A 25,139-nucleotide genomic window follows, 5' to 3' on the forward strand; every position below is an offset into this window, starting at 1 on the left:
ACACGGATCATGCGGATTTTATAGTGATTTGTCTTTGGATGTAGACATGTCACGGTTATAAAAAAAAAAACATGTCGCTTCTTTTTCTTCTTGTTAAAATAGATTTTTATTGGTTAGTTGTTTGATAGTTTAACAAGATCCAAATTAAGTCTGAATTGATATTTAATTTTTTCACGTAAAAGTTTTATGAACTTTCAAATATAAAATTGATTGACAATAAGTAATAAGTGGATTAACTCATTTTTTTCATATATTGGTATTAATTTCTTTAAACTCTAATGTAAGATCTTAATATGCCCATTCACAACCAATAATCAACCATTTTTGAACCATTCTATTCGAATCAACAAACGATATTCTGATTAAAAAAATTTTAAAATCAGTTAACAATAAAGGGATTAGTTCAAACCTTTTATACATTAGTATTGGCTAAATTAAACTTTCAATTTGGGAGCATAACACTTCACATTTCGTTATATCTCACATTTCGTTATAGCTGTCTTTAAGAATATGCTTTTGTATATACGACATTTACAAACTGAAAATACGCACATACTACTGTAAAGTGAACACCCTACTGGTACGGGACACCTGAGGTGTCTCAGTCAGTAAAGTGGGGACATTCTACGCGTTCCAATGCTGCTTCATATTCAATATTTTTCTTTATTTAAAAGTGGTATACTATTAGTTGATAAAAAAAACAAAGTGGTATACTATTCGAAATTATTTTGAGGTTGTAATGATAACACTAACACAGTAACACTTTCCATAAAATTCATAACTCGATTCAGCTTTTCATGAGGTGTTCATTACTTTCGCATGAGATGCTTTTAGTTTTATGTGATCTATATGTAAAAGCTATATGTATATTTTCTAGTTAATCATTTCACATTTGTGCTGAAATTTGATAAAAAAAAATTTTAACTGCAATTAACAACACATAAAGTTACAAAAAAAGATTAACAACACATAAACTTAGAAAATCCAAATATCTGGACTATGATAAATCAATAAAATAGTCTGTGTTATTGTTATCCATGCGTCATCATCCAAATTCGAACATTCATACATATTACTGCCAAAATAATTAGGAAATAAATACTATTTCAATAAGAAAGTGGTTTTTATCTTAAAAGAGGGTTTTAAAAAACCACATGCAAAGCAAATAAAAGCAGAGAGATCCAACATGTAGACTAATCATATTGAAGAGATAAAAATTTTAATTACAATAAGAAAGTGGTTTCTTTGGTTTGTTTCATTTTCATATAATTTTGAGCTTAATATCCACACACACCAGACAGGAATAATGAAAAAGGAAATGAGTGATTAGATCCTAACATTTTCATCACCACAACTATTGGAAGATAAATCTACAATAACCTTTTCAAAGCTTGCGTGTTCTTGAGCCCTCTAGTTCACTTTCAGTTTGAGTATTAAACATTGATAAGCTTAGAAAATAATGCAATCGTATATTTGTACATATATGATATGTTAATCGTGGACTCACTCTAAGACCACTTGACCGGATCAAACTATGCCTGATCAAATTCAAACCACTAATGTCCTACCAATTCTACTATGAACTAAGCGTTTTTGCCAAATATTGATAAACCAAAACCAAAACGAAAATATAGTTGATTCTAAAATCCCAGAGAGGGCACATAAGCATATATATATATAAAGGGCCACATAAGCATATATAAAGGGCACATAAGCATATATATATATATATATAAGCTTCTGCCAGTTGACAAAAAAAAAAAAAAGCTTCTGCCAAAAATAAAATAAAATAAAATAAAAGAGGAACCTTAAAGAACCTTCATAAACAATCAAAAGCTTCATTATCTACACCTGTTCATATTATCATTATAGTCCATATAATCTTCCCAAATTAAAGTTCTGATAAATAAATTACATAAATTTTCACTTTTTGTTCTTAATCCATCAAGCTTCAAATCCTATGAGTTTGAAGCTGTAACAGCCTTGAATAAGCTCCCTCTGGTCGGCTTACAAGCTCAGAATGCCTGCCTTGCTCCACAATCCTCCCATCTTGAATCACACCAATGCAATCAACTCCTCTTATGGTTGACAACCTGTGAGCAACCACCACCGTAGTCCTACCTCTCATGAGCCTCTCTAAAGCTTCCTGAAGCACACATTCAGATTCAGCATCTAAAGCGCTTGTTGCTTCGTCAAGAAGCAACACACTAGGGTTCTTGAGCACTGCTCTAGCTATAGCAATCCTCTGTTTCTGTCCACCTGATAACTGCACTCCTCTCTCACCAACAGGAGTCTTGTATCCTTCAGGCAAACCACTGATGAAACCATGAGCGTTTGCAGCTCTAGCCGCCTCGATAACCTCTGACTCAGTCGCACCATCTTTACCATATGCGATGTTGTCGAATATGGTTGCTGCGAAGAGAGCTGGTTCTTGTTGAACAAGACCTATCTTCAGCCTCAGAGACTTTAGGTTTAGCCTGCGTATGTCTTTACCATCAATCATAACTTTACCAGCAAGCGGGTCGTAGAACCTCTCTATCATCGCTATCACAGAGCTTTTCCCTGAGCCACTTGCCCCGACAAGAGCTTGACTATGTCCAGCTCGTATCCTAAGGTTGAAGTCTGTGAACACCATAACATCCGGTCTTGAAGGATAAGCGAAGTCCACATGTCTAAACTCAATGTCTCCACGTATTGTCTCGACCGGATCAGCATCAGCATCGTCAGGATCAATCCTTGTCTGCCTATCCAAAACCGAGAAAACCGAACCAACGGCCTCACCTCCCCGGATGATCTCAGGAGCAAGACTTACAGTTTCAGCAACAGAATTTGCTGTAATGACTAAAACCACAAAGACTTTGATCACTTTGGAGAAGGTTGACTTGCCTTGGCTCACAAGGTGGGCACCGTACCAGAGGATTAGAGCTTCGGAACCGTAGAGAGCAAGCTGGGAGAGGCCAAAGAGGAAGCCTGAGGTTTGACTTCTGTAGAAGCTTCTTTTCTGTGGGACACGGAGCTCGTGGCTGAACAAGGAGAGGATCTTGCTTTGTGCATTGAAGGCTGCTACTGTTCTAATGTTGCTGACTCCTTCACCAGCAATCATTGATGTCTTTGCATGAGCCTTGGCAGTGTCTCCAGCAAAACCCTTCAGAGATAGTTGCTGCAATATAGATCAGAACAATTAAAGATGTTAATCAATGTTCAAGAAATCGATAGATAATGATTACATGTTTTATAGAGGATTATTGATTAGACGGATACCTATATCAATTTTTAGTATCTAAACTGATATTTTTTAAAAATATTCAAGGAAAATTGTTTCGTTTAAACTCAATTTACGGTCTAGACGGAATTGTAGACGCCTATTAAACCGATTTTTAGAACACTGATGAAGAACCATTCAGCTAATCACACATGCAAAACGTCAACACCATCAATTATTGTGCAAGTACATTGTATCTCTAGGTCCTTGTGTGTGTAATATACTGATAGATTTTCATTAGATCACGGGTGAAGAATCTTATTGACATTTTGAAAAAATGTTGGTGATATCTTAAGCAAAGTTCTGAAGCTTGCAGCTAGTAAAAACAAAAACTTGTCACAACCTAATGTACCAAGCAAAGAAACACAAGCAAAAATGGACCATTGGTTGATTGTTTAACACTGACATTCTGACACACACACAACTTGAATAAGTAAATAAAAACTGAGACAAGCAGTTTGACGAATGAAGAAAACAACAGTGGTTTTTGAATAAATCACTGCCCTTCTTTCACAGTGCCTAATAATAATTGGTTCTTGGTGTGAAAAGAAAAGTTGCAAGGTTTTTGGATTTTATGTGAATATGAGAAATGGGTTTATAGGGAAAATAATTAAATAATAAGAGAGTGGGATCAGAGTTCAGAGAAGTAACTATGAAAGCTTAAAGCAGGAAAGATTTTGCAGAAGTAAAGCAAGAAGACAGATGAATCTTAGCTATTTTCATGAACACTGTTATCTATGTGCCGTACTACCAATAGAAACTATATAATAAGTACTCTTCACAGATGTAAAAGTCTACTTTATTGATGTGAGGGCTCCATCATCTTGACCCTCACAGTCAGTCACACACACTATTCTAAAAAAAAAAGAGAAAAAAAAAGACTGAATACTCTTTTATGATTATTATTATCGGAAAAGGAAATGCAACTGCAGAAGGCAGTGAATGTGTTGACATGTTCTATAAAGTTTTGAACTTTTGCATATAAAATAAACAATAGTTTAGAAAACATAAAAGTTAGTTACTCTTTTATTGGCTTTTACTTAATCAAGTTTTATGTGCAGACTCAATAAGACCTTAACCCTTAAAGATTGTTTTAATGTGCATATAGTTGCAAAACAAAGAATTGAGAATTTGTTACCTGAGCAAAGTTAGCAAGGACTAGAAGTGGGAATGTGCATAAGATGAGAAGTGAGACTCTCCACTCTATGATGAAAGCAACTATGAAAGATGTGAGAAGTGAAGTCATGTTCTGCAGAATCACTGAGATCCTCTCTGCTATTGCTGATTTAACATCAGCTGCATCAGTGGCTAACCTTGCAGCAACCAAACTCGAGTTGTGTTCATCCTCATCAAACCAACCAACTTCATTCCTCAAGATTGCTAATAAAAAAATAAAAAATAAAAAAAATTAGAAATGCAAAAATAAAAACTGTTTCAAGATTTTAATACATACCTGAGAGCATCATTCTTCTTACTCTTGTTGTGAGATTCTCTCCCATGATGCTAAAGAAGTAATGCTGGATCAAGTAAGCTATCACAGCATAGATACCAGCACCAATGTAGATGAACACATACTCTTTTGTCTTCCTCTCCATTGAAACATAGTCAGTGTAGTAGAACACTTCAATCATATTACTCATCACAATAGCAAAGGTTGGACCGATAAAACCAGACAGAACCGAGCCAACAGCTCCCATGATTGAGTAAGGCCATTCAGGTGCATTAAGCTTGAGAAGCCTATAAAAGTAGTTTTGAGGGGGACGAGTCTTTCTATCACTCTCTGCGTTTGATATCATCTCTATCCGACCATCAGCTCCAGTGCTGTAAGAGTAACTCAAATTCCTCAAACTCCCTGACCTTAAGCTCAGTGACTTGGTCGACAAGGAATGGCTCAAACGTGTGGAACGAGTGCGACGTGTTGACGGGTTAGAGAAGTCACGAGTACCAACCATCTCTTGAAACCTGATGAGCGATGCGTAAGGACCAGACTTAGCTATGAGCTCTTCGTGTGTTCCGGTCTCAACAACTTGTCCTTGCTGTATCACCGCGATGGAGTCAACGTTACGTATGGTGCATAGACGATGAGCGACGACCACTGTGGTTCTCCCGACCATGACTCTGTCTAAAGCCTCTTGAACTATGCTCTCGGAGCTAGCGTCAAGAGCGCTCGTGGCTTCGTCTAGTAACAGAATCTTGGGGTCTTTTAACATCGCCCTAGCGATTGCGATTCTTTGCTTCTGTCCACCTGAGAGTTGAACGCCACGCTCTCCAACCTGTGTGTCGTAGCCTTTAGGAAGCAACGTGATGAAGCTATGCGCGTTGGCAGCGGACGCAGCAGCTTCAACTTCATCTAGTGTTGCATTAGGTTTCCCGTAGAGTATGTTCTCAAGAATGGTTGTGGCGAAGAGAGCAGGTTCTTGATTCACAAGACCGATCTGTTCACGTAAGAACTTTAACTGAAGCGTCTTTATCTCAACACCATCCAACAGAATCTTCCCTGCTCATTAAAGAAAAGTTATCAAGATCCATACACTAGCCAAAAACCTAGATAAAAAGAGTTGCTTGTTACTCAAGTTACCGTTGTTTGGGTCGTAGAATCTCTCGATAAGGGAAACAACAGTACTCTTCCCAGAGCCACTACCACCAACTACAGCTACGGTCTTCCCAGAAGGGAAGACAATAGAGAAGTTTCTGAAAATGATAACATCAGGACGCGAAGGATAGCTAAACGTCACATCTTTAAACTCAATGTTTCCATGAACTTGCTCCAAGCACTTCCCATCCAAGGGGTCTTGTACTATCGTTGGTCTTTGGTTGATTATCTCCATCAGCTTGTAACCAGCAGCTTTGCCTTTACTAAACGCTCCAAGATTTGAGAAAGATTGTCCCAAGCTCCTAAAAACAACATAGTCACATGTTAAAAGTCTATAACAAAAAAAAAACATCAGTTTGATGTTCTGTTTCCTTACATTCCACCAACAATGGCTGAGAATATAGCAGTGAATGCTTTTCCTCCATCTGTTGTTCCACTCCTGATGAAAACACCAGCGTACCAGAACACTAGAGCCCATGACATGCAAGCTATTCCATAAGTGCATCCTAAACCTAATCCTTTAGCCATCCCAGCTTTATAACCAAGCTTAAGAGTGTACTGAATCGCCTCTGAGTACGAGCTAAGAGCCTTGCTCTCTCCAACATAAGAGTAAACAGTTCGAACCTGAGCAATTGCCTGTAAATTCACAAGAACAAAAAAAAAATTAGAGAGGTACTCTATAATAGCACTAAAATACATTTTTGTTCAAATTATACCACACAAGCTTTTCTTCTTTCAAAATAGATTAATTAAAAGCTTAAAATAAAATTATTTAAGTTTAATTTTAGCGATTAATGTTTAGGTTTTAATATTTAGAGAATGAGGTTAGTGTAAGAGTTTAAGGTTTAGAGTTTAAAGTAATTTAGTCATTTTATCTCTTAAATAGTGTTATTTTAGAGATTTTTCTCTTTATGTGCTATTTTGTTATAAAAAAATTTTGTCTAAAAGATTTGCCAAAATTTTTAAGTTAAAGGTCAATTATTACATGAAACCACTGTTTAAGTCCTTGTTGGATTGAATGAGAAGGAAGAGAAACATAATCATTAGAGGGATCAAGTACAACGAGCAAGCCTAAGAACAGTGTAAAGCATTATTAAGAAAATATTTTTTTCACCTGCTCGGCTATAACACCGGCGTTTGCGTAAGACTCACGGCTCTTTGAAGTGATGCCGGTGAGAGTGTAAGCGTATAACCCGCCGGCGAATGCGATTCCGGGAATCACCGCCACACTCAACAAAGCTAACCTCCATGCTGACACAAACCCAACCACAAGCCCCGCCAAAAACGTTGACAAGTAATGTATGAAGTTCCCAACCTGTAAAAAAACACAGGGTGATAGTATCAAGCGCACGTTAACTCATGCTTGCTAACGTGCACCCACCTGAGGTGCACGATAACTGACGGTTTGCTAACGTAAAAGGGACAAAGATTTTGTTGTTGTTTACCTTCTCGCTGATGGCGTCTTGGACGAGAAGAGTATCGGTGGAGACACTGAAGACAATGTCGCCAGTTCTTGCATCGGTGTCGAAGAATCCAACGTCTTGTTTCAAGACAGCTTCAAGATACTTCTTCCTTAACGCAGCTACTTGTCTTTCTCCAGAGTACATCCAACATGCAATCTCTGTATTTCATAATAATAATAAAAAGATTGTTTTTTCAAAGCGTTATAAATGTGAAAGAGATTCCATTTTGATGACGGCATAATCGATATAGACAAAGAATGAGTCCATGACTCAAGTAGTCACGTGGACTCAGCTTACCTTCCACTTTTTACAATTACAAAAAAAAAAAATTGAATTTCTTTCTTACCTTATCATATGATTTCTGTTTCTGGGTTTACATAGACCATTTTAAACTCAATTTAAATATATATTTTACTATAAAAAATTTAGAGAAGTATTTTGATTCAATGAATGTATTTATTTAAAAAAATGATATTTTATATTATTATATTATTTCTGTTTCGGTTTAGGATTTCTTCTAAAAACACTTCCAATAGTAGTATTAAGAAGAATTCTTAGCATTATTATAAAAAAATGAAATTAAGAGAGATAATGAACAAAAAATTTTAGTTATGAGTTTTTTAAAACTTTAGGATACTAAAAAGAGAAATTGCACCCTATAGCCAAACAAAATGCCTAAATTAGATAAGTAATCAAAATGGTATTTTCTCTTCCTATCTCTCTCTATTCTCACTCTAGAAATCTATTTTGTTTATTTTTTTGGTTATTTCATAAATTCTCCCCTAAAAAACACATTATCGTTCAAATAGATAATTAACTAATTTAAAATAAAAATAAAACATAAATAAATAATTATAATATTTTTTGTTTTAGAAACCTAACAATTAGAGATGTTATAACCTAACTATATATTTTCCCTTCACATAAAATAATTATGCTCTATTGTAGAAACATATATTAGAGCAAAATTTCTATTTAAAATTACAAATATAGAAATGGATTAGAGGTATTGGTAAAAAAAGATGGATTAGAGGTACTGATTATAAAGTATGGATTTTAAATTTGAGGCAAACCTGCGTATGAAGAGACGCAGACAACCAGACCCAAGTAGACAAAGTACAGAGCATACTGCATATTTTAAGACAGAACACAACAGATCAGATCTTGAATATAATTTTTAATAAAACATAAAATAAAACGAGAGAAATGAGAGGATTTGATTTTTACTCTGGAGACTTCATGTGTCATCTGGTGTAAATCCATCTGGTTCTTGCCGAATCCATTAACCATTTCACCGAAAAGCAAGAAGAAGACAGGCATGGACGAGCCGTGAATAATGGCGCCTATTGAGCCAGTGATCATTAACAGATGATCGAATTTATCAGCGAATGAGAAGAGCTTGAAGAAGGGTAAGCTCTGTTCTTTCTTCTTCTCGGCTTCAGCCGGAGGAACCGGCTTTGCATCTGCCGTTGTCTCTGACATTTTTGCGGCGTGAGATTAAGGAAGGAGAAGCGAGTCAGACACGAGTTGGCTCAGAGAGAGGACGAGATCATTGGCAATGGAGGAGAGATCCAGAGCAGAGAGATAAAGAAAAGAAATAATAACGTTTTGTATTTAAAAAAAAACTGACAATTGATTTGTGAGTTCGAGAACTCTTTATGAGTGTTTTGTTTGGGAGTGACGAAATAAAAGAAAGAAATGGAGAGAGAATGAGAGTGTGGAGAAGATGTGATGTGTGTATATAATGAAGAGAGGAGAGAGAGAGAGACGAAGTGTTAAAGAAGACCAGTGGTCAAAGACGAAATAAACATAGAGAGATATTCGTATGTGCTCGTGGACTGGGAACTGTAGTTTCGCTGTAATTAATGTGGAGATTAAGGAAAAAAAACTGCAAGTTGAAAAAAGGCCATTTGATGTTAATTACTAAGAATTAATGAATTAATGTATTTTGGGAGTACTATAATTTGTTGTTTGATAAATTAATGTTGTATTCAATTAATAGTTTTGTAAACAAATCCAAATTTGTTTTTTTTTAACAAATCCACATATTTGGTGTAATTCAATTAGTGGTTTCGAAATATAGATTATATATAAATAAATAAATAAAAAAAAATATATATATATATATACATATTATGATCTGGATATCCAAACACCATACGGAATCTGACTAGCGCCTAAAAACAACAATGTCGAAGGCATTCTAGAAGCCACCAATTTTAGCCCATAGTAATTGACGGTGACCACACGCGGAGTTAATAATCTCGGATTAGAGAGGTGATATTTGGTTTATTCTTAATGCCACTGACTGTGTTTTCTCATCAGATTTTGGCTCTATATATTTATTTTTTGCAAAATATATTTATTTTTTGCTTCAAAATAACAGCAGTTTAAAATTAAATCAAAATTGCAAAAAAAAAATTGATATATGTATATATATCACTCTATTGCTATTTTACCTAGTAAATTTAACAAAAACAAGAAGGATCTTATGAGCCAACATACTGGAAGAAAATTCCGAAACTAATAATTTATATTCGATTCAGAAATTTGTAATCCATAAATTAAATTATGTTTCATGGACTTATCATTTCATTTGTTTTTAGTATGCCATGAGTATGATTCATAACCAAACCAAACTTAGTATTGCTGAGAGATCAAATTTTGTGATGCTACGAGTAAGAGCTCCATTTTAGTTCTTATACATGTATGGGTGTCGTATATAGCCTAAAAACATGATCACGCTCTATTTGATTTCAATCTTGATCAAATGCAATCTTAATAAATCCAACATTTCAATTAAAAAGAAAATTAAATGATAATAAATTCTCCGTTGATGGAGATAAATTTCAACTATTAAAAATCAATGTGTCATCTAAACATTTAACAGTTACAGGACATAAACATACTGATTCAAATATATGAGTTTCTTTCTTGCTTGTATGGGACTGGCATAGTTTATATATTTTCAAATATCATTTTCATTGTTATAAAAATCTTAAGTATAAGTTTTATCTTCTTTTAAAACAGTAAGTTTTATCGACAGCATTATCCATGGATTGAGATACATAATGTTATTTTAGTCCTAAACATTGATAATTACTTTGTGAGTGTAAGTTTTATTGTACCTCTTTTCATCAGTTTCTTACTTTGTTCCTGATTTTTCTTTGTTATGAATAAACATCATAACACAAGTGAATTTAACATTTTAGTAACAAAAAATAATCATAAAACAAGTACTCAAACAGAGTAAACAACCTGAGTGCAAAACAAACCCAAACACTAAAATCGAGGAACGCTCCCAAGCACTAAAATCGAGGCAATTCTCAGATCTGTATCTTCCGGCGCCGGTGACGCCTTTTCTCGCCGGCGTCGGGACTGTCCATCATCTCTCTCCCTCTGCTTCACTTTCAAGTTCTTCTTTCTTACTGTTATGATGTCCACTCTTGTATCCTCTGTTCATCGTTTGGCGCCGCCACCGTCTGTGCAGATCTTCGTGGTCTCAGGGCCTTGGCTCGAGCCAACCGGAACAGTACCTTTTTCCGGGGGCTCCCGGAAAGCTCGGTCAAGTAGCACCGCGGCTCAGTCCTATACCATCTCTTTCCACTCCTGTACTCTGCTCTTCAGCAGTCGCAGCCTCTACTCATCCGCACCAGTAAACAGACTCAAGCCTGACGAAATGCTCCGACAATCCCATTCCTATTCACAGCAACACCTCTTCCTTACCTCTGCTCCCGAGATGGCGTCCAGTGTCAGTGGGGTTCCACATTTGATCCGACGACCAGTTCAAAAAGCACGAGGTACAATGAGGTTGTGCTTTCCTCTTCACGCCCTCATCATCATTACTCCGTCAGACGTCTATCTTGACTGTTACTCCGGCGAGAGCTTCTGTACTATCAAAGGCTACATCTCTTCTCCGATCTGCCTTGCTGCGCAAACCGTTCACTCCGATGAGACCAGCTTCAGCCCCGCCGCGCTCTTCATTTCCTCCACACGTAGCCTCGGCGGCGTACAATTTGGTGACCCAAACCCTAGCAACATAATTATCTGGGCCTGGCCCATTAAGGGTTATAAAAAGGTCAGCCCACTTTTTAGAAGTCTGTCGGTTTCAAAGCCCACATTTGTGTGGGGGAGTTTGGTCATTTGGTCCAACTTGCTAATATTTTTCGGTGGGTTCACTGAAAATATTACCGAAACTGTTGATATGCATACAACGCCTTATCTCTCTTATAAGAAGAGTTTTCGAAGTTTCTATTTACCGGTGGATTCATCGGGACAATCTACACCACTTTCATCACTATCATCCTTCTCTCAGGAGATGCGAGCCGTATTACCCCATGCCTCAGTTATGAGAAATGTTTTCCCCCCAAACACTAAATGGAGGTGTGTATCTTTATCTATAGCCGTTTGTTCATCTTGTGTAGCGGTCCGTTCGGGGCCTGAAGATGCAACGGATATCGTTTCGACGATATTCCGAGGTGCGGATTGGATCTTAACGTCACAATACAAAGTGACTAAATTTCAAGTCTCTAGCACTGCTGTGAGTCTTGCTCCGACGCATTCGAGCCATGATTCGAGTTCGCTGTCATTCTATCTTAGAGGTTTCTCTACTTTTAGCTTGTATGCTTTATTACTTGTTGTTAGAGTTTGGTTAAACTCCTTCCTTATTTGTAGTTTGAATGTTTGAGTATTAATGAAAGTTGTGTTTCAAAAAAAAAAAAAAAAAAAAAAAAAAAACAAGTACTCAAACAGTCAAACCTATTAAAGCATGTCTATCCCTAAGATCCCCGTATAGATGATCTCAACCTCTAAATATTGATATTAATCTAACTGTTTGTTTAGATAAATTTTACTACTTAGAACAAATAAACCAATCGTATATGGACTAATGGTACCTGGTGTTTTCATGACTATCTCATCCTATCTCAAATAAGAACCCCAATTCATTTTTTTCCTAATTTTCTTATACTTCTTTTATTTTATTGATGAGGTATTGTTTGAGAAATTCGCAATGAAGTTGGTCTTGGATAGTGAAAATAGGAAAATACTGATACTGATAGGCCAAGTGCCAACGACAACAGATAAGAATAAATAAATGTATAAATAGTAAATATGTGGATTTGGTCGTTTGTGCACCCCTTTCCTCGAGCAAAGCATCTAATTTTATGTTATAGTATATCAAATTAATATTCCTGTAATTATTGTTTAACATAAGATTCAAAGATTGGGTTGAGGCCAAAATCGGGGCATGTGAGAGTTGAATAAGATATGGTCTACGGTTTACTGCTACTATGATTCCTTCTTTCTAGCTTGATCCATTGATGGAAAGTTCTTTTATGCTTTATAACACTTATTTTCCAACATAATGAAGATATCGTGGTGTATTTTAACGAAATGTCTTTTATTCTTTTTGAGGAAGCATCGATGTTTGGTAGGGGACACAGCATAAAATAACAACAAACACCACTCAAACAAGTTTCACTAATTTTGAATCGTTGATTGTCACTAGATATTGACATTGTATCTAAAGGTTGATTGATTGACATAAACAGAGATCATGTTGACCATACTTGCTTATGCGATCGAATTAAAATTCGTGTAGAATAAGTGGATAACTTTTAGAAATGCATTTGACATAGTGGCCGTTTTTTACTAAAGAAATTAATATTGTATCATATATAAAATATATTTAAACGTCTTGTATGAAAAAGGACATGGTTAAATTTAATGGATTATTTTTGTTGTTTGCCGAACTTAATGAACCCTTTTTAAAGGAAATAAAGAAAAGAATGTAACGGCTGGTTTGATGATCTTTGTGAGATTTCTCTTTAGTATAGGCACAACTTTATTAGTTGTAAAAGGTACTTAAAACTCAGCAAAAGAAACTTTCGACTGTATACAGTGCTTATAGGTAATAGATAAACCTATTTATAGATTGATAATCACCACATTCCATAAACAAATCTGATTATAATGGAAGTGAGTACATGAATTATTATTATATAATTTGATTCAACCGATAACTCATATAACATGTTTGAAAATTATTATTGTTTGCCTTTAAATGGGTATTGTAGGGTCCAACATTAATGACTTTTCCTTTGATACAATTATAATTAATTAGTTTGTCTTGGTGCCATTGTCACCTTTGAATCATACTCTTTATAATATCCCATTTTTTCTATTAAAAAATCTCAATCTAATATTTTCATTATACAGAGAAAGATCTCTTATCTTATGCTTTATTTTGTTCGACAACATCCGTGATATTAGGACCTAGGACCCTAATTTATTTTCCTAACATGGTAATGTGCTAATTATACTTTCTTAATTAATAAATAACCAAAAGTGAGTTTTTATAAAACGTAATTTTAAGTTAGGTAATAAGAAATAATTCAACTGGTTTTGCTTTTCTGTTTGAAATGGGTAAACTCATTTTGATATGTAAAATGTACAATTGCCGTTTTCATAGATTCCCTACCATATAACCAGATGACCATCTACATCAATTTCGTCTTCTTCCTTTTTTGGATTCGGGTATATAGACATGTTGGCTAATGATGATCAAAGATAATACCAAACTTGAAGTTTTCGTCGTCGTTGTCATGTAACATTGAAATGCTACCGACGATGTGTCTGGACTAGTGATTTAACGTACAGAATTGGATCTATTGTATTCCTAATTTGATTTATGTTGGGAGGGGTGATTTACATCATATCATCATATATTAACAGCAGGTGGTTTCAGACATATAAGAAGATTAGGGCCTAACCAAACTTTCTGCTAACAAAAAAACGTCAAATGATATTAGATAAAGAGGCATAACGTATGTATATATATATAATGAATATTTGTGAACTATATATTTGATACCAAAATATATAGATAAAGAGGCATAACATAGGGGTGCGATCATACCAGCACTAATGCACCGGATCCCATCAGAACTCTGCAGTTAAGTATGCTTGGGCGAGAGTAGTACTAGGATGGGTGACCTCCCGGGAAGTCCTCGTGTTGTACCCCTTTTTAAAATGGTGCACACAAAAAAAAAAGAGGCATAACATAGATATATGGTGTTATAAAAACATACATATATAAATATACAATGAATATTTGTGAACTTTATATTTGATACCAAAATATATATATAGTTTTTTTGTTAAGGGGAGGGGGGCGACGATTTGTGACAACTATAAACTGTAGTTTCTTTTTTTTTAACTAAGCATAGTAGAGTGTTCAGTGTTGCGTGGACATAGTCGAGCGCAATACATGAAGGATTTTTTTTTCTTAACGCTGATTTATTATGATCTTATAATTATGATATGAAAAAGAGTACATAGACGATTCGACAATCGACAATACTATCTGTCTTATAAAGACCTACACCTAACTGCATCATTTGAGTCGTCCTATGAAGATCCACGTCTGGCCAGATTTATTTGCATCATGTTGAAGATCTCTTGTAAGCCTTTCTTTTATAGTCTGCATAATTGTTTAATAAACCGCTCTCTCCGGGACTTGAAACATGGATTTCCTGTAATCTGTAATAAATTGCATAATCTGAGATTCGAACTCCCATACCTGAATGTAGAAGCCTTTAACTCTTAACCAGTAGGATACAGTACTTCCACGGTTTTTACTCACGGAATTGATAGTTACCTTGAAAACTATGGATAATCAACGTACAAACTGCAGAAGAGTATCATAAGTTTGTTTATCAAATGCAAGTTTACAGTGGCTTGATTGTTCTCGAAGATTATCATTTCATAATAAAAAATTTCACGCTTTATCTTAGCTTGCACATAATAAAAACCATATACATTAGATCAAAATTCACGGTATTGAAAGCCCACTTTTAGTAAGATCATCCACACGAAAATTATATAACAATAGTAACAAAATAAAAAGGAAATGATGATATACCCAAATTAAAGGTATAATGATACAATGCACAGGAAAGAGAGAAGGCCTTTTAGAACATGCATTCCCTTTAATCTGTTATTATCGCTAATGTCCTTTGCCACGATCATTTACACTAAATTTCCTCTTCTTTTCTTCATTGACATTGCCGTAAAGTTGACACACACCCAAATCTCTTTTGTCAATAAGAAATAAATCTTTCCGCATTGCGAGCCGCAAAATAATAGTATATATCTCTCTTTCCGCCGATGTGTTAGTACTTAGTACAAGACTACATATATAAAAAGATAAATAACCAAAAGATGTTTGTAAGAATAACACTGGCCAATATGCCAATGGCATTTAGCAAAAAAAAAAAGATAAGAAGAGGAAAATGTCAATGGCTTTGTGTTGCAACTTGCAAGAACACATACACCGTTGAACAGAAATTACACAATGAACAATAGTAATTCGGCTAAAGGCCTAGTACATATTGTTCAAAAACCAGGCCCAAGTAAGTATCTAATAATACAAAGCTTTGTATTTTTGCACTGCCCAATATGGAACAACTTGGAGGACTCTTTGAGCCAGACAGTCAAACAAGTTCATCTCATATTTGAACTCTCACTAGACATTCAAATATCTTCTTCGATTAGGAACACGCTGCAAGAGAAGGTACGTTCCATTAGCATCCTTGACAAGGCGGTAAGGTGCAAAGACTTTGTTGGCTATGAGCCTTAACCTATTGTTTGAGATGAAAATGTATTTTGATGATGATGTCTGCTGTGTTGTCACATCATTTATATAATGTTACATTGAAATGTTGCATGATGATTGCTGAGGGAGTGAAGATGTCGAACAAGGTCGCATTGTGATTACTTCCCAAATTGAAATTAATAGAGCTATCATAATCAACTTAAACATCCATATCAAAACTCTAACTAACTAATAACGAACTCCTAACATGAGCTTGTCCAATGAGCCATTTTCAGATGTTTATTTTATATTTCTGAGCTTATTAACAAATATATATCGGCAAGACGAATTATAATTGTAAACCAAAAAACACAAACATAGAAAGTAAAATCTCAACTGAAGTCAAAACTCATTAAAACAAAAACAAAAATCTGGTGAACCAAACTCAAGTCTATCGATCTCTCTTACAAGACATAACCTTCTCTCCCACATCACTTCTCGTAATGTTACTGCAAAACTCTCCAAAAAGAAGTCATCTAACTCTTTGGTGCAGTCTTCTCCTTAGCCTTCTGAAGCTTCAAAACCTTCTTCACAATCTTCTGCTCTTCCACCAAGAATGCCCTAACGATCCTGTAGTAGCAGACATATTAGTTACATTTCAAGAACTCATGTAATAACCTTTACTAAAAAAATTAGCTTACCTGTCTTTAACAGCTAGTCCAGAGAGAACACCACCGTATGCACGGTTCACTGTCCTCCTGTTCCTTGACAACCTCGACCTCTTGTACTCAGCAGGTCTCAGATGCGGAATCTACACAAACACAAAACATCCAAAACTAAAGCCTAAACGATTACAAGAACGAATCTCTCCACTATCTTACCAATCTTAAACAAACAAGTTCTAACATTAACTAAATGTCTCATTCCGACATACATCTAACCACAATCATGTCTGAGTTCCGACAAAGAATTGAAAAAAAAAAAAAAAAAGGCATACATACATACCCCTTGGATTCGCTTGCCAGTCACAGGGCACTTAGGTCCACTAGCTCTCTTCTTCGTCGTCTGGTAAGTCAACTTCCCACCTTCACAAAACCACAAACAAAAAAATATCTCTTTAGATCAATCTTACTATTACATCATTAGACCATCGGTCGGTAACGTTACCAGGAGTTTTGACGATGCGGTGTTGGTTGGATTTGGTGGCGTAAGAGTGGCGTGACCGGTACACAAGCCGTTGAACCATTTTCGCAAAGCTCTGATGAGGAGTAACAGAACAGACAATGGAAGTGCGGCGCGAGCTTTGATGGGAGTTTATATATCTAAATTAAACCCTAGATCCAATGGACGTGAGCGCTAGGCCCGATAACGAGGCCCATATATTCAATAGCTTTTAATAAACTAACCAAACGGTACAGACCGGTCAAGTCCGGTTTGGTTAAATCGAGTATTACCGATCGCATGCAGTGTCACTTGCTTATAGTAATAAATATGGACTGCACTCTGCATTTGTTGTTCTCTCATGTAATCAAACTGCATGTGCGCTTGCAGTGCTTTTATTTCTCTTCATTGACGAATATTAATTTGTACCTAATATTTTATTTTATTGCTTATGTTTCTCTTTTTTTTTTCCTTCTTTTATTTACTTATAATGATTTAAAGTAGGTATATATACGCTGGAAAATGTGATTGGCCAGTCCCTACATCACAAGCACCATCCATACATCACACATGCATTCCATGTTATATACAGTCAATCTTTAATAATAGCAAATCAAAATTTATGTATTTTAAGAATTGCATGCATCTTATATTTAATCTCCATACTTATTATGATTCAGCCATACACTTGAATAGATGATGTGATATATATATATATATATATATATATATATTATCGTAAAAATACTAAATCTACAACTATATCAGTTTATAAAGTACATATCTCCAATTTTTGTGGCCGTCGAAATTTACGTCCTAGTTTAAAAGAAAGTTGGATCGTATCCTACACTTCCTCCGTATGATAGACTGAAGTGATGAAACTAAAATTAAAGAAGAGGGAATGAAAATGAAAATTTCGGACATCCACCGTAAAAGAATATATTTTGACAAATTTGTTTTAATTAGATGTAAACAAATACTCCTTTGAGTACCATTTTCATTTCTCGAGATTACACTTTTGAGTTTTTTGGTTTTAATTACGTCTTTGAGTTGTTATCAACATCTTCAATTTCAGTCCAAGTGATTAAAAAAATTACCTGCATTAGTGCATAAATAAATTGACACAGCACAACATTTGACAAAAAAAGAGAGAAATTAAAGTAGTCCCGTGACTATTCTTCTTCCTTTTCCTCCGGCCTCGTGAACCCAAATTGATATATACACATAAATACACATGTACACATAAATATAAATGGTTGTATGCCTTGCGTCTATCAAATCCAGTAATCCTCTTTATCTTATACCAAATTTTCATTGAAATATCTCTTAATCTCTTTGACCAAAAAAAAACATTATCTCTTAAATCTTAATCTCTTTTCACCACCTAAGATAGTGACATATGTAACGTACAACTGGTTCCATCTAAAAACCAAAAATCCAGGATAAAACATACTAAATCATATTGATATCTTTTCATGTATATATAGATGCATTTGCAAACATTGTATGTATCGGGGAGTCCCAACATCATGAATGACCACAGATCTGGGTATAGGTCAGTGAAACATTGGCTTTGCTCCCAATTTTTTTTTATATAGGTATAGGCGTCTAAATTTTGAAAAAAAAAAATTATTAAAAAATATTTCAAGCTCTCAAAATTTTAGATTCAGCCATGTGAATGACGTAGACCATAATGTAATTTGACAATGGCCAAAGACCCACTGGGTTCAATCCAAAACAGAAATTTTTTCCTCTCTATTTTCTTAACAATAAATAATTCGTTTTCATGGAGAACCGAAACAGCAAAAATGACGCAGAGAAAATATCGTTCGTCAAAATACCATATCAACATTTCTATTATTAACAAAGCCTATGCACTACACATAAATGCAATAGGCACTATTCAATTCTTAAAATTATCGTAGCAATAAATCAAACACTATAGAGGGAGATATCTTATCATATATCATTATCATGTTATCCTGCATGTCCCCGTTATTATTGATATTTTAAATAACACAACCTAATTATAATAAACTTTTTTAATATTAGGGTTTTTGAGAGGAGCAAGGCCACATTGAATGCCACGCGGTTTTGTGTAGAGGGTAGAGACTTTTCCGTTTGCCACACAGCTGACTTTGGAGGCTTTACCTCCACTTTTGTAGTTAATGCTTTACACATTTTTATTTTAGTTTATTTTTATTTATTAAATACTCGATTTTGAGAGACCCAAGAGTCCAAGACCAAGAGGGGTCAGCATATATATATAGAAGAAGAAGGTGGACATAGACATTTGTCGCCAAGCTTAGCCATTAGATCCATCCAAAGCTACTATAAGTGAGGCTAAGTTACTGTGACTCATCAACAACTAAAGTTGTTTCAGTTTTCTTCTATTTTCTTGGCAAAGAGTTGTAGTGAGAATTTAAGAAAAGCAAAAAGAGGAAAGGAGGGATTATTAATTAATTTATTGATTAAGAGAGGTATCAAAATAATGGTGAGGCCTCCTTGTTGTGACAAAGGAGGAGTGAAGAAAGGGCCATGGACTCCTGAAGAAGATATCATTTTAGTTACTTACATCCAAGAACATGGTCCTGGAAACTGGAGAGCTGTCCCCACTAATACTGGTATGTATAATCTTCATTCTTCATCTTTATCTCTCTCTCGCGGTGATATAAATATATATATATATATATCTTAAGATTTGTATATATTTACATATATATCAATATGGGTATGGATTGAGTTTGGTTAATATACACTTTGGCTTCTTCTCCAAAAGGGTTTGATTGTGGAATTAACATAATCAAAACCGTATTCTGAAACTAATTAGATAGGGTTTTGTTATTGACCTTAGGAAGTTTAGGAGCAAAATTTAATCCATGAAATTTGTTATATATACACACGTGAAGCTTAAGTTTTTACTCATTGGTTTTTATTTTATTTTAACCTTCATCGTCATTTGTAATTCAGGGTTGCTTAGATGCAGCAAGAGTTGTAGGCTTAGATGGACAAACTATTTAAGGCCAGGAATCAAGAGAGGCAACTTCACAGAACATGAAGAAAAAATGATTGTCCATCTCCAAGCCCTCTTAGGCAACAGGTAAATTTAATCAGTCAACCCTTAATCAAAAGATTATTTCTCTAATATTATCTCACGCAACTTTTTGAAATCAAGAAAAGTTATTATACAAATAATAGAGGGCATTTAATTTTTGGTGTAGATGGGCTGCAATTGCTTCATATCTTCCACAAAGGACAGACAATGACATTAAAAACTATTGGAACACTCATTTGAAGAAGAAACTCAACAAAGCCAGTCAAGATTCTCATCAAGAACTTGATCAATCAAGAGATCGTTCCTCGATCTCTTCTTCTCCATCATCTTCTTCTGCAAATTCGAACTCTTACATACCAAGAGGTCAATGGGAAAGAAGACTTCAAACTGATATTCACTTGGCCAAGAAGGCCCTCTCCGAGGCTTTGTCGCCTGCCGTAGCACCGATCGTTACGTCAACGTTGGCCACTACGGCGACAACATCATCTTCTTCTGAATCAAGACGTTCTTCTTCCTCAACATGCGGGTTTCTTCGGGTGCAAGAAACATCTACCACATATGCCTCTAGCACCGAGAATATAGCGAAATTGCTTAAAGGGTGGGTGAAGACCTCACCAAAGACTCAGAACTCCGCTGATCAGAAGAACCCTCCAGATTCTGAGACAAAAGAATTGATGAAGAGTGATGATGTTCAGAAAGACTGTGCAGGGGGATTTCAAGCATTTTCCGGGCTTGATCACTCGAACGATTGTGACTCACCATATCATCAGACTAAACTTTCACCTGATCATGAGACTAAACAAGCCATAACTGGATGTAGTAACCAAAGTCAATTGTCCTTGTTCGAGAAGTGGCTGTTTGAGGATTTTGGTGGACAGATTGGTGATATTCTGTTGGATGAAAACCCTAACTTCTTCTGAATAACTTGGTTAATCAGACGGTTCTAAATTTAGGATCCTCTTTGTTTTTTCTTTTTCTGATTTTTTTTTTGGGATTTCCGAATTAATTTGCTTAGATTATCGTGAGCTAAGTCTCTAGTAATTTTTTTTATTTTTCTCGTTAATTACACATGGCCTTCTGAATTCTTAAGGGGGCTGAAATATGTCCACCCAAATATTGAAGTATTGGTGAAAAATCATATATCTTTATTTTTCTATTTATCAAATTGTCATTTTGAATTATTGTTTTTCTTTCTGAAGCATGTTATGTTTGAGATCTCAACATAAAAAGAATCCAAGTAAAATATGCAAATCCAGAGGTTTTCTTTCGGATTTGAGTCTTTGTATTTTTAACTAAAAAATCCAAACAAATCTATTCAAATCCATTCTAAAATCAAATATATTAGGAAATCCGTACGATTGAATAACACTTGATTTGATATAGAATTTATGAATCATTAAACCAATAACACATGATTTTAATACAGATTTGAAAATCATAGAACCAATAACACTAGATTTAGTTCGAATTTCAAATCCATTAAAATACAACAACCAATAAGCCCTACTCAAATTCGAGAAAAAAATTTCGAATTTACATATTTTATTTGGATTTATAAATACTATATAGATTTTTAAATTAATCAAAATATATAAACCAATAACACCTTCGTACCGGTGGATTTTAACGACCTACTAATAAAAAATTACTACTACTAGTAAAGAAAATTAAGCAAAATATTTATTGCGTGAAATAAATGGGGCCGACAAACTATTTATTAAAAACAGAAAATAAATTAAAAACGGGATGGATTGGAAGTATTACTGTTGAAAGTGATGAAGAATTAAAGTTTGACTTTCTTTCTTGTGTGACCTTGTGAGTTATGACTTGCATCAAATAGTCACTAAAGTACTATAAGAAAAGTCAATGTCACCATCAATTTAGCTTCTCCTTTCTTGTTCTAAGATAATGCCAGTTGTCGTGCGATGGTGAAAATAGTAGAACCATGTTTACAAAAGTGAACCGCTTGTGTTATTGTTTGTTGGATTATGGTTCAATTGACCTAACCGATTATTTCAGAAAAATTGTCTCACCAATCCCGTATCAACATGGAAACTGTAATCCAAAAAACAAAAATCAAATAAAAAGTCAAAATAAGTAGCAGCAACTTTGCTGTAAAGCAAATTAAGCAATGTACGGCAAGAACCCTATGAAATTTCTTGGCTTTTGATTTAATTCTCTTCTGCCGTAATTTGTGTTATTGTTTGTTGGATTATGGTTCAGTTGACCTAACCGACTATTTCAAAAAAAATGTCTCACCAATCTCGTATCATCATGGAAACTGTAATCCAAAAAGAAAGAAGAGAATCAAATAAAGAGGCAAAATAAGCAGCAGCAACTTTGCTGTAAAGCAATGTACGGCAAGAACCCTATGAAATTTCTTGGCTTTTGACTTACTTCTCTTCTGCCGTAATTTTATGAAACTTTTTATCGATTATAGAACAGTATATTAGTGTACACAATAATAATATATAGATGTAAATATTTCACATACATCTCGATGTAATATAGATGTAAATATTTCACATACATCTCGATGTATATATACCTGTCAGTTTCTTTGCATGTGTATAATAGAAGGTTAAAACTACACTACAATGTTATGTGCATATGTGATTGTAATGAAATAAATAGTTTACATCAGGTCCAAATTCAAGGAGGTATATCTTTTGAATAATTAGCAAACAAGTAGAAAATTTGAAGCACTTGTGCATTTCTAGAATTCTTTGTTGCTTAATTGAATAGGCTAGACGTTACTCAATTGTGAATATTTGGCGCGCTTGGTCTTGGGTCCGAGGACTTCAGCCCAATGGCAAAGAAAAGGGTGTTAAAAAGGAGCTCAAGAATCATGTGCGGTTCATGTGATCTCAAAGCCCAACGTCTCCCTTCTATTTATTGCAACCATCTTTCTCGCTTCCTCACATGTTAATATGTTATTTTGATTGGGACATTAATTAATTAATTAATTATTTAATAGCAGAGTGCCTAATTAGACTAGACGATAAATTGTTGAGTATCTACCAAGGTTAATTAAGTACATCCTATAGTACAGTACAGGCGACAATATGTTATTTTCCAACTTCATATGTTTAAAAGAAAGTTTCAAGTCTGAAGTTATGGATCATTTGATATATTCTTTTTTAAATTTATACACTATATCCATTAAGCAATTTATTTAATTTTCTAAACTCACGCTTCATTATTTGATATTACATGAATAGTGAAACCTAAGATTCCTTATCTTATTTAAAACATAAGATTGACCGCTGAGTAGTCAAAAGATCACACATCACTAATACTAATGGAAGCTGGGAATGAGGGTTGGGTTGTTGAGACACAAACTCTCTTTGCTTTATTTCATAAATTAAATCTCTATCCTTATCATAAATCATAACCATCATTACTCCACTAACCACTTTGGCTTTTGTAATTAACAAATTGCAATCTTACTTTGTAATGCCTTGTAGAAAGAAATTTAATCATTTTGATTATTCTAGTTACTTACTAGATGTAGATAGTTCAGATTTAGTTTCCTCTGGGTTGTTTTTACTGCGCCTCTCAATATGATGACATTTTCAGTTCATCTTAAACTGAACCAAACGCTAGACGACACAATAATATATCTTATCTGGATTATTCGATTTCGCTCAAATTCAAACATTAATATATATGTGACAAATTACTTCTAACTAAAAAAATAAATAAGAAATTATTGATTCTTAATTATTATCATATTTATGTTACTGTATTAAGTATTACTCTTAAGTTTCATTTTAGGTCATATGTTGAATTCCTAACAAATACGTCTATTAGAAATCGGGAACCACAAGCGCTTGGTTATGCGACTAGTTTTTTTCAATAACATCTCAAGAGTTACGTCGAATCCAAAGGTTTTGCATTTTTATATCTAATCTCGAATGGGGAATATATCAAAAATCTCCTGCATGATTATCCGAGATTGATGGAACATATGAATAGGAACATTTGATGTCAACTGAAATACGAATGAATGTATGCACGTGTAATTGAAAATATCAAGACGTAATTGCAAGTAGCAAAAGATCGTGAAGGATTGCGTTGTCCTCATAATGTACAAAATAGGTTTGGTAGCCCAACTTATCAGTCCCACGTTTTTAGGTCGAAATGTATATACATTTATACACACACTTCTATTTTTGTTCATGCATTTTCATCACGCGATCTAAACATATTGATTGTTAGTTAGATTACATACAAATTTTGAATTTTTGATCTTAAGTCAACAAAGTGGGTCACAGTACCACGTATCCAATACAGACAGTTCTCATCTATGCATAGTATTATCTCGAAGTCGATACTAAGTAATATTCTTTACGACACGTATAAATGATTTTCGTAATCATACGTACGTGTTATTAGAACATAATGGATGAAGAAGAAGAAGAAGAAAACATGGGGTTAAGGGGCCACCACAATACATATTAGGTCTTACAAATACAAGCTTAGCTGTTTTCTTCCTTTTAGAACCAATCACTTTGTTTGGTCCTAAAGAAAAGCTTTATCATCATTTTAGGGTTTTCTAGCAAAATTGAACAAAAGTTGCATTCACACACAAGTCGTAGTTCAGCACCCACTTTTATATATTATATTATTCGCTTGCTTATGGTTATGATTATTAATCAGTTAGTTAAAACCATAAAATGATTACTAAGCGCTATGCTGGTTGGAATATAAGAAGTGTTTTTTTTCTTCTGAAAGTTGCATATAGCAATGTTCAAAAAAAAAAAGTTGCATATAGCATCAGTTTTGGGAGAAATTCATCTAAAACGACAATAATGTCAATAAAGACGGGTGCCTAACTCACAAAGTGGTGGCTCACTGGCTCCATATCTCGTGGTTTATATTGGAAGTGAACGTTTTTATGCATCTCCTATCTTATTGACATTTTTGGTTCATACAACGAGAAATAAAAAAGGCTTATGACAAATAAGTCTCTTTTCTAAGCCTAGCGAAGTTTCAAATTCTATAAC

General features: G+C 34.6%; 3 protein-coding genes and 1 non-coding gene across 4 annotated transcripts; 2 read left to right on the forward strand and 2 right to left on the reverse strand.

Moving 5' to 3' along the window:
* Positions 1-1,803: 1,803 nt before the first annotated feature.
* LOC106390122 (ABC transporter B family member 19-like) lies at positions 1,804-9,079 on the reverse strand. The gene is made up of 9 exons (XM_013830516.3): positions 8,546-9,079; positions 8,392-8,446; positions 7,301-7,476; positions 6,970-7,170; positions 6,232-6,491; positions 5,841-6,157; positions 4,716-5,759; positions 4,401-4,642; positions 1,804-3,160 (listed from the first exon to the last, which is right to left on the reverse strand). Exons 1-9 carry the CDS (start codon positions 8,798-8,800, stop codon positions 1,952-1,954), a joined length of 3,759 nt encoding a protein of 1,252 aa, XP_013685970.2. The 5' UTR covers positions 8,801-9,079; the 3' UTR covers positions 1,804-1,951.
* Positions 9,080-14,223: 5,144 nt separating this feature from the next.
* On the forward strand, positions 14,224-14,342 carry LOC125578672. The gene has a single exon (XR_007316755.1). It is a non-coding gene; the product is annotated as a 5S ribosomal RNA (ribosomal RNA).
* Positions 14,343-16,248: 1,906 nt separating this feature from the next.
* Positions 16,249-17,289, reverse strand: LOC106392888 (60S ribosomal protein L34-2-like). The gene is made up of 4 exons (XM_022711603.2): positions 17,082-17,289; positions 16,920-16,999; positions 16,616-16,725; positions 16,249-16,544 (listed from the first exon to the last, which is right to left on the reverse strand). The coding sequence occupies exons 1-4, from the start codon at positions 17,158-17,160 to the stop codon at positions 16,451-16,453; spliced, it is 363 nt and encodes a 120-aa protein (XP_022567324.2). The 5' UTR covers positions 17,161-17,289; the 3' UTR covers positions 16,249-16,450.
* Positions 17,290-19,319: 2,030 nt separating this feature from the next.
* On the forward strand, positions 19,320-21,311 carry LOC106390892 (transcription factor MYB30-like). The gene is made up of 3 exons (XM_013831434.3): positions 19,320-19,699; positions 20,046-20,175; positions 20,297-21,311. Exons 1-3 carry the CDS (start codon positions 19,567-19,569, stop codon positions 21,048-21,050), a joined length of 1,017 nt encoding a protein of 338 aa, XP_013686888.2. The 5' UTR covers positions 19,320-19,566; the 3' UTR covers positions 21,051-21,311.
* Positions 21,312-25,139: the final 3,828 nt, after the last annotated feature.

Source organism: Brassica napus, chromosome A9 (assembly GCF_020379485.1).
Source record: "Brassica napus cultivar Da-Ae chromosome A9, Da-Ae, whole genome shotgun sequence".
Taxonomy (NCBI): domain Eukaryota; kingdom Viridiplantae; phylum Streptophyta; class Magnoliopsida; order Brassicales; family Brassicaceae; genus Brassica; species Brassica napus.